General features: G+C 39.6%; 1 protein-coding gene across 3 annotated transcripts in view; it reads left to right on the top strand.

Moving 5' to 3' along the window:
- slc22a16 (solute carrier family 22 member 16) overlaps positions 1 to 10,453 on the top strand; it is a 100,903-nt gene that overhangs the window by 55,225 nt on the left and 35,225 nt on the right. Inside the window, exons 1-3 of one of the 3 annotated variants that reach the window (XM_043687134.1) lie at positions 4,409 to 5,535; positions 6,013 to 6,092; positions 6,421 to 6,894. In XM_043687134.1, the coding sequence (XP_043543069.1) occupies positions 6,040 to 6,092; positions 6,421 to 6,894 (527 nt within the window). In that variant the 5' untranslated portion in view covers positions 4,409 to 5,535; positions 6,013 to 6,039. Of the gene's footprint in view, positions 1 to 4,408; positions 5,536 to 5,561; positions 5,704 to 6,012; positions 6,093 to 6,420; positions 6,895 to 10,453 lie in introns of those variants that run through there. The other 2 variants (XM_043687135.1, XM_043687133.1) reach the window with 2 other exon arrangements.

Below are 10,453 nucleotides of genomic sequence, written 5' to 3'. Positions count from 1 at the left end.
ATCAGGTGATCACAATCACCTGATGAAGGAGCGTTGCTCCGAAAGCTAGTGTGCTTCCAAATAAACCTGTTGGACTATAACCTGGTGTTGTGTGATTTTTAACTTTGTACACCGGCATCGGCCAGTCCAACGCCGGCATCTCTGAATCATCAGGAATAAAGGCAGTGAGATAAGCTAGGGGAGGGTGGGGGTGGGGAGAGAGTAGCATAGAGTACAATGAGTGAGCGGGGGAAGAGATGAAGGTGATAGGTCAGGGAGGAGAGGGTGGAGTGGATAGGTGGAAAAGGAGCTAGGCAGGTCGGACAAGTCCGTGCAAGTCATGGGGACAGTGCTGAGCTATGTCAATTGCAAGTGCTTTCTTTATCAAACAAATTCCTTCAGTTCTGTTAAATCTCTAGTGTCAACACATGTTCACATTGTCTTGTATAATCTGTTAGTTTGAATGAAAGAAGCATTTCTTGATTGGCTTTTTGAGGAACTAAAATTACACCATTGGACACGAATTTCGACACCTTTGAATTGCCTCAGGATAGAGCTGAATACCGATATAATTAGGTATGCAAATATAAAGGAGTTATTAGAGAAATAAATTTTGATCTTTTGGTTTTGCATCATTCCTGAGGCGCTGGACATTTTTCATTGCGAAAAGTATGTCATATAGATTTTGCTTAACATTATAATCTGAAACAGATAAATCTTGCCATCGAAGAAGAATGGCTATGGATGAAGAGGACCTCAAACTTCCTGAGAGAGAGAGACATCATAGTGAGAGACTAGATCGAAGTTTAATATCCATAGTTTGCTTAAAGCACTCTCTCCCTTTTCCATTGCCATGGCGAAGTCACCTGAAAGATAAAATAAATGGTTTGAATACAATAAAACCTGCTTTTATTTGGGGGAAAAGGTTGTGCTTAAATACTACGATAGGTTTATTTTCACACTTAATAGACATTAAAGTTACAAATAATTTTCAAAAAACGCAGTTGTATCAAAGAATAAAAGTATCCAGTTTTATTGATTGACTGACAATAATCATAAACTAGTAATCATTTTAATGTTTTAAATAATTTTGGGTCTAATTTTAACTTACTCAAAAGCCATTCTCTTATGCAAAATGAAAATTAGACCCAACATATTTGCAGATTCTAAATGTGATAACTTCAGTTTTAACTGCTCCATGATGTGTGATTGAATTGCTGATTGTGATCTTCATGTGTCCCCTTTGGTTGCACTACCAACAGAGAGGGGACTGTATTAAGATAAGTTTAGTAAAAATCATATAGTGATGGAATTTAGAGTGCCAGTCCGTTACAATTTTGATGCTATTGGTTTAGTGCCTCTAATTATGGAGGACAGCCTTATAACCGTCTTAGCCATATACAATAACCAGAGGATCCTTGTCTTAAATATTAAAATCATTTCTATGGATTTTGAAAGGTGCCCATCTAACTGATGACAGTGCTTAAAGATAATCCAGTTAACATTCTTAAATTTTGACAGGACCCAGTGGAATGCAAATATTGCCCAATGTTTTGAAACCTCTTGCATATATTTTGCAAGAAGGATTCCCTAGTATCTCCAACAACCGTAATCAGAGCAATTTCCATTGCAGCTCCAATGTTATAGAAGCACGCGTCAGTGTACTCTGCAATCTTTCACTAGGTTGTTTGAACACTCAGTGAGTTCAGATTGCAAACTGTCAACAAGGTCGTTTCATATTATGCTCCATAGTAAATTCCAGTCAAGCAAAAGGTCAGTGTATTATGCATGTCAGTGTGCAATTACTGCATGGTATGCTCCACTGCATGTTTGTAGGTCCGTTTTGCCTACTTCTAACATCTTAGGCAACCAAGAGGTTTTGTCCAGTAGATAGCTGCACTATACAATGACTGATAGTGTACAGTATCTATTTGTTATCACATGAACCAATAGGGTGTTTTACATCTCTGTCCTGATGCAGTTCAATATTCACAATATGCCATGGGTATTTGTGTTGCATAGCTGGTGATAATGTGTCTATTGTAATCGTATAGTCTCCCTGTGCTGTTGCTAGCATGGTACTCTTGGGTTCATAGTTGTGTTAGTTCTTTCTCTTAATGAATTTGGTGACAGAACCTGTACAGCCAAGTCATATGATGGCCCTGGTAAATATATCAATGAATTTCTACAATATTGAACCTTTTTTAACCTTTTTATATCTTGGGAAACTTTCAGAAATTTCAATGTAATAATAATTATTTTAGCATTGTTCTCTAGAATCAATGAGCCAGCTGCAATATCATAAGCTATTGAGTTTCCTGGGGACAAAAGTAAGACTCACGTTCCTCAGCTCCTGTTTGTTGCTAGTTTTTACCTGAAGTGCCCATATAGCCTTGTCTTTCTATATTTATTTTATTACTGGAACAGCATTAACTCTTAGAAACATCAAAGTTTTTTTTTCATTCCTGGCAATTGCATTCAACCACTTCACTATTTCTTCCCAAGCTTGCCTTTATGTCTCTGAGTGTGTGAATATATAAAATATAGAGACCCTTCTTTGCATGGCCTCATTTGTAGACATTTCTCTTGTGCCTTTGTGAAATGTGACTTGCCCATTGCTTCTGTATCATTTTCTGCAGAGTCCTAATGCTGCTATTGCCAAGCAGTAATTTGTAGACATCCACCAAGTTATTTCTAGTTTGTTAATTAAAGTGGATTTTTGCGATAACTAATTGGATTACTTAATGTTTCACTGGTAGAGAATGCAGAAAACTCTGCTGAGCAGAAAATAGGCCCCTACCAGAGAAATAAACATCCAATCAGCAGAACACAGTGCAGTCCAAAATAGCAGGTGTTATTATTGCTTGGAGAACGCTGTTTTATAAGGTCTAGAAGCAAATTGTTCATTATCTGAAATATTGTACTGCATTACTTCACTTGAAAGTCAGAAGTAACAATGGAAGATCCCAAAATGGAAAGTGACTAAATGGGCTAGTTTTCATATACCAAGTGCAAGAAAGAAATGTAGAAACTTGGTTATCAAGAGCAGGAGTAAGTCATTCAGTCTTTCAAGTCTGCTCCACCATTCAATAGGAGGACTGAGCACCCAACCTGTTCCCATTTTCTCCCTGTACCCTTTGATCCTTTAGCCTGATGAACTATATCTAACTCCTCTAGAAAACGTTCAATGTTTTGACCTCAACTACTTTCTATGGCAGAGAATTCCACAGACTCAACCCCCCCCCCCCCCCCCCCCCCCCACCACCGGAGAAGACATTTGACCTAATCTCTAAATGGCCTAACTTGTATTCTTAGACAGTGACCTCAGAAATTGCTGGAGAAACCTAGACAGGTCTAGCACCATCTGTGCAGAGAAAATAGAGTTAAAGTTTCAGGTCCAGTGACCCTTCTTCAGAACTGCTTCTTCAAAACCCCTTGCTCTGTCTACCCTGCCTAGTCTTATTAGAAATTTGTAGGCTACCCTGAGATCCCCTCTCATTCTTCTAAACTCCAATGTGCAAATAGTCCTGACCCATCCAGTCTCTGTTCATATGACAGTGCTGCCATGCCAGAATTCTCGTAAAACTCATAACTTCTAAGGTAAAGTTAAAGAGTTGGGGGTAAGCAAGAAGTTAAACAAATTAAAAAATGTTTTAACTTACACTACACATTTTCTCAATTTTGCATCCATTTGTTTCGACTTATAAATCCTTGCACTACTTTGACATCTTTTAGAAATAAATTGAAGATTAATACAAGTATGAATCATGCCTCCGCAGCCAGCATTTAACTCATTTACAATAATGTTCCTGTCAAGTTCCATCTTCTGCATTATGTTTCTTTCCTAAAAGTGTTTCTTATTAATTCTTGATTATCTTGTCTTTTTTCCTATTCTTTTAATCTGTGTTTGCACGTTAGCACCTTACCTGCATTGTTTAATCGTGTTTTGTAATGATCAGAGCAAGCAGCCCCTCATCACAGGACAGTCTTCAGGATCTAGAAGATAAAGGAGATTCTGGGCACGATGTTCTCACTGTAAATTAATCCTATTTCACAGTTTCCAGAAAATGGTGCTGTGACTTCAAAAGGTTAAGATACTCAAAATTGCGCATAGTGTTAGGTGCATTGGTCAGGGATAAAGGTAGGGGAATGGGTCTGGGTGGGATACTCTGAGGGTCGGTGTGGACTTGTTTCCACACTGCAGGGAATCTAATGTAATCATACACTGACGGGGCGCTTTTGTAGGAAACCATTGATTAAATTTTATGTATTAAAAATTTCTGAGAGCAAATCACTTGTTTAAAAAAAAAATTCTGCTGTACTTGAATTGCATGAATTGTGGGTTATTGAAACTATCTGTGTGGAGCCAGCCTGCTCTACAAGTGATCCTGTAGCTGTATGGCTGATTTAGAAAAGTAAAGATGAGCCATATCTCAAAATGGAGCACTTTACTACAGTATTTAGCTGTAAAACTATTTTACCTTTACAAAAATAAGTTATCAATTTAATTCTAATTAGCAATCTACTCAAAGCCATCAGGCTGGTATCCATGTTTGGAGAGAAGTATTCCATGGACCTGTGCATTGAATCTATGACTGAACAGATCTCATGGATAGAGAAGTGGAGAAGTTTAGATGCTCAGTTGTAGTATGTAGGCATTTATAAATACATGGTATCCATAACAAGGTTAATCCTTTCAGTTTTATAGCGACTCAGTTACATTTGCCCTTCATACCTTGAGAAAGTCTGATGGTGAGCATGAATCTCACCAATCTGTTGTATAATGATGTTGTGGTTTTTCTTGAGGATAAGTAGATTTTCTGCTCACAACTTATATATAGGAAATATTTAACAGTGAATATATTTCAAAGATTAGGTAACCTCAAAGGAAAACAAAATAATTGCAGAAACTCTAAGAAGGGATTACTTAAAATTTGTTTTTGAATGTGTGCATCATTGGTAATACCAATGCTTGTTGCCCATTCCCAGTTGCCCATGAGAAATGACAGTTTCTAATTTATTTCAGTTTAAATCTGTAAAAAATTCATGGAAGGCAGGCTGCACCATTTATATTTTAGTTTATCATGTTCCACAAGATAACAGAAAATTGCACAACTGTGTGTTATCTCTGTTATGAAACAAAATGATTTTCACTTCTATGAGGGTAAAAAGTACAGGTCACATGGTGTCCTTTTACATTCCTGGTGCAAATATTTACAGAGATCTAAATTACAAGTCAATCCAAAAGTCAGGTAAAGGTTACAATGAGAATAAAATATTTTTAAAAACTGTAATCATTGGTTTATGAAACTTTGGGGGACACGAGTTACCACACAGCAGCCTCTGAATAACAAAACATACAATTAAATAAAAAATAGTTTTAAAATATAACAAGAAGCTGCTGTTGGAACAGAGCTGTCATCCCCCTACAGTACTGTGCTAAAACAATGAAAAGTTAAGTAACACTTTTTCCAATGACTGTGTCATGCAGCTTTCAGATCAGGTTCATAAGTTCAAAATGTGACGGGACCCTCAAGTACCGGTGATAAATGTAGGGTAAGTAAACCTGCTGGGGAAACAAAAAAAACTATTCGATATGAGATATTCCAAATGAAATTATCAGTAGGCTCTGGAAAAAGGAAAGAAAAACCTGTAATTTCAGTATTTCAAAGCTGTGGCTGAATTAAATGTTTTATCAATTTTGATGGGTTGAAACTAGACAAGGTGTGTTGGAGGGTGGGTGGGTGGTGGTGAGCGTGGTGGGGTACAGATGTGTCTCTTAGCAGGATTAAGATGTTTCTTAGGGACAGTACACTGATGATAACATTAATATTTTAACCATTTTAAGTTTTAAAATATGAATATTGAAAGGAAAGAAAGTAACTATGGCTTATGCAATTTGTGTTTCTTTTTCCTCACCGGTTTGTGGGAGGAGTTCAAGCTGCTCCATACCCCATTTATCTTCTTACTTTATCCTCATGCCAAATCTCCTATTACTTTCAGTCCTCTTAAACTTTCAATCTTTCCGAAAAGGCAGGGCAACAAGTCCCACTGATCTCCATGGCACCACAGACCCTGGAAAGGCTTTTTGACAAACTTGGCCACTTTGGAAGGTAAATGCTTTGCTCTTGTACTTATTAGCCTTTGTTCGTTTTGTTTTCAGAGAAACTTAACAGCAATCACAGCAGGATTTAAAAACTAACAGCAGCTTTGTCTGAAAACTGTCATTCATGCTGTCCAGCTTAAATAGAGAAAATCATGTTTTTATGAAAAGAATATAAATGTAAAACATATATTTTAAGATTATGTTTTGGTAAATTTAATTTATTTCCTATCCTAGCTTTTGGTCCTATTTAGAGCTTATTGAATTTTGCTATAGCATTATTCTATACAATTCTGTTTTCATTTGTTAATAATCAAAACTGGCTTTGTATTTTCTAGATTCCAAGCTGCTGTGTATTTTGTGGTCAATTTCCAAACTATAGCATGTGGGATCCACTATTTGGCCTCAGTGTTCCTTGCTGTAACACCACAGTTCGTGTGCAAGTTGCCTGGAAATGTGACCACGATCCTTGTTTCAAATACTACAGCGGGCCCTGGAGATTTGTGGAACTTGTGGACTGCAGATTCACGCAGTGTAATCGCTCATATGGAAAACGGAGAGATCTGGGAAGCTGAGAAATGTGTTCGTTTCAAAAGAATTGGAAGCTTTGAGCTAATGAATTACTTTAAAGGCAACAGGACACGTTATCCCTGCTCTGATGGTTATAGCTATGATCAAAGCAACATTGAAAACAGCATTGTGACTGAGTGGGACCTAGTCTGTGACAGGGAATGGTTAGCAAAACTCACCCAGCCCATTTTTATGTTTGGAGTCCTACTGGGTGCTGTGGTGTTTGGGGATATCGCTGATAGGTAATTCTTTCTATTTTTACCAATTCTCCATTTGTTAATTCTATTTGTGAGAACTCTGCTTGTAATTTAGTTTCTCCTTCTTGTTCCCTTTCAAATTTTCCCAAGCATCACACCCACCCTCAGCTGAGCTGGCAGCTTAGAAACCTGTTCTCAGCTTCTACCAATTCTCTTCTCTAACTGACTACCAACATGTGTCACTAGTTTTCCTCCCAGCTGTTATTAAACAATTAGATCATCTTCATTTTTTTGCCACTGCAACATTGTTCAGTACAGTACTCACTGTTGTGAGGAATCACAGACACAGAGCCACTATGTAGCATAGTGTGCTGATGATCATCTACAGGTGAGGTTTTTGGAAGATTGACATTTCTAAAGCTTCTGAACATTTAGCTCATCATAATAAGTTAGGGTTCCATTGTCAACCTGAATTAAATCCCTCTATTTGTTGTGAAAGCAACCTAGATTAGAGGTTGCCCTATTTTAAAACTACGTCCCCACAAAATACCAACTTGTAAAGCAAAAGAGAACTGAATTTTCCTCCTTTGTATTTATGAGCACATTGGGTTGTTTCTGAAGAACCACATTAAGGTAGACAATAAACATTATATTACTTAGAAGTGTGTTCGTGAATAAAAAGTAATTGTGCAAAGTGTAAGGTCTTGAAAGCAGTAGAGGTACAAGTGACCAGTCAATTTTTTTTTTGCCATGCGAATGCATGAATGTTGTGTGGAATCGAAAATGCAAGGCACGTTTATTTTCAAATCAGTGCCGCAAGAACTCAACCTACAGCAGCTGCATATTTAGATAAAGTTGGGTTCAGTTGACTTTGTATCTGGTATATATAGATAGATAGACAGAGGATCTGAGCACATGTTCATATGAAACCAGATTGCAGTAGTTATCTTTCACCACACATTGCTCTTAAGGCTGTATTGCACATTGGAGATCTGATTACAACCAACTTTCTTAACACCATGTAACTGGAGAATTTGTGCTTTGAGCTTCACGTTGAGTGGAAACTGGATGAATAATGCTAGATCTGATTTACTCCTGGATGCATAGTGCTGGTATTGATATTTAGTCAAATGTGTGATAGGTTTGTATTTTTTTTTGTTGAGCAAAAGATTACAAAGGAGGAAAATTCAGAATGCCTGGGGGTCAGTCTGGGAGGCTTAGGATCAGATTGTAAAGTAAAGATGATGTTTTTGATCTTAAGAATTAGAATTACGTATATTGTCACATGCACTCATGAGTGCAGTGAAAAGTTTACAGCGTGGTCACATACAGCACCATCTTAGGTACAAAGGTACCTAAGTACTTGACCTTAAGAATAAATTAGAAAAATAAAGAAATAAAAAGATCCAGCATTCGGATCCTTCAAGCAGACCAAGCTGGGGCATGCCTCGAGACTGCACCAGACCTTGCTTCCAATCTGTGCTGGGAACTTGCCTCCAGTCCATGTCAAACACACATGAACTGCACAAAGGATGCAGCCCTGCTCAAGGCACCAAGCTCCACCAAAGCCATCGACCCACTGAGTTCCCGAATCCAAGCTAGGCCTACCAAAGCCGGAATCCTCGATCCAGGCATTGCCAACACTGCTGCTGATGACCTCCGAAGATGAAAAAGATGGAAAAGAGGGGGGATAGAGAGAGAGAGAGAAAGATGTGGCCGGCCTGGAGAATTTGGGCTCAGGAGCCTAACAATCCCTACCATGCTGATGCTGTCATCTTGGGCAGGCAAATAACAGAAGGGCCAGAAAATCTTACATTTTTGTGGCTTTACCATTACTGAGGTATAAGGCCACAATGAATGAAGCAGATCCTCACAAGGACATCAAGTAAATGCAGGACTTTCTCAAGAGATACGAGCTAAACTCTCAGTTTTTTTTATGGTGTCCCCAAATGCATTTCTCTCTAACATCTGGGTACATTTCTACTGCTGAGCTACCTCTATAGCTCTGTGATTATTCAATTTGTGGATATTTATTCTGAGTCAGGATATTGGAACCAGGGTTTTCATTTGCAAGTTAGGTGCAGAGAGTCAGAACTACTTCTGGCTCCTCAAAGCAGACTTCTAAAAATGGCTGCCTGGACATATGATGCAGAGCTGGGCTGAGGAGTGGCAGATGGAGTTAGGTTAGAAGTTCGGCACAACATCGTGGGCCGAAGGGCCTGTTCTGTGCTGTATTGTTCTATGTTCTATGTTCTATGTTCTATGGACATCAGGTTTTCAGTCTGTGAGGCCTGGGTGACAACAGATGTAGTGAGAATGCTTCTGCGTAAGGAGACAGGTTGTGTAGAAAGTTTGACATGGAGTCCAGCATTATGAACAGAAATAAAAAAGAAAATCCATTCTTACAAGCTTCCTCGTCCCTCTGACAGACTTCCCAGGCCCCATCCATTCTAACTCATGCCCTGCACCCAAACCCTTCATACTCTCCATACCACCTTATGTCTCTTGTATCCACCTTCCATAATCCTTCATATCTCTATGCTAACCTATATTTTTTTACGCACCTCAATGACCCTTTATGGGCAGCACAGTGGCTCAGTGGTTAGCACTGCTGCCTCACAGCGCCAGGAACCTGGGTTCAATTTCAATCTCTGGTGACTGTCTGGGTGGAGTTTACACATTCTCCCTGTGTCTACATGGGTTTCCTCCGGATGCTCTCTCACAGCGCCAGGAACCTGGGTTCAATTTCAATCTCTGGTGACTGTCTGGGTGGAGTTTACACATTCTCCCTGTGTCTACATGGGTTTCCTCCGGATGCTCTGATTTCCTCCCACAATCCAAAGATGTGCAGGTTAGGTAAATTGTCTCTGATCGTGTTTTCCGGGTCCTTAAGGGGGAGGGGGAGCAGCCCGAAGTCGTGGTCCATATTGGCACCAATGACATAGGTAGGAGGAGCACTGAGGATGTTAGGCAGGCTTTCAGGGAGCTAGGTTGGAAGCTCAGAGTTAGAACGAACAGAGTTGTGGTCTCTGGTTCATTACCCGTGCCACGTGATAGAGAGTCAAGGAATAGGGAGAGAGAACAGTTAAATGCGCGGCTACAGGGATGGTGCAGGAGGGAGGGATTCCGGTATTTGGATAACTGGGGTTCCTTCTGGGGAAGGTGGGACCTCTATAAACAGGATGGTCTACACCTGAACCTAAGGGGCACCAGTATCCTTGTTGGGAGGTTTGCTAGTGCTCTTGGGGGGGGTTTAAACTAACTCTGCAGGGGCATGGGAACCCAGACTGTAGCTTTAGGGTGCACGACCTGGAGTGTAGGGAGGTTAGGAACATGGCATCAATCTCAAAGGAGGGTGCCTGTAAACAGGAAAGTGATTTGAAGTGTGTATACTTCAATGCAAGAAGTATACGAAATAAGGTAGGTGAACTTGCAGCGTGGGTTGGTACCTGGGACTTCGATGTTGTGGCTATTACGGAGACATGGGTAAAACAGGGACAGGATTGGCTGTTGCAGGTCCCAGGGTTTAAATGTTTTAGTAGGGTCAGAGGTGAGGGTAAAAGAGGGGGAGGTGTGGCATTGCTTGTCAAAGATAATATTACAG

This window comes from Chiloscyllium plagiosum, chromosome 3, assembly GCF_004010195.1.
Source record: "Chiloscyllium plagiosum isolate BGI_BamShark_2017 chromosome 3, ASM401019v2, whole genome shotgun sequence".
NCBI classification, from domain to species: Eukaryota; Metazoa; Chordata; class Chondrichthyes; order Orectolobiformes; family Hemiscylliidae; genus Chiloscyllium; species Chiloscyllium plagiosum.
Note: the sequence above shows the minus strand (reverse complement) of the source record. Positions and strands in the feature narration are given on the sequence as shown.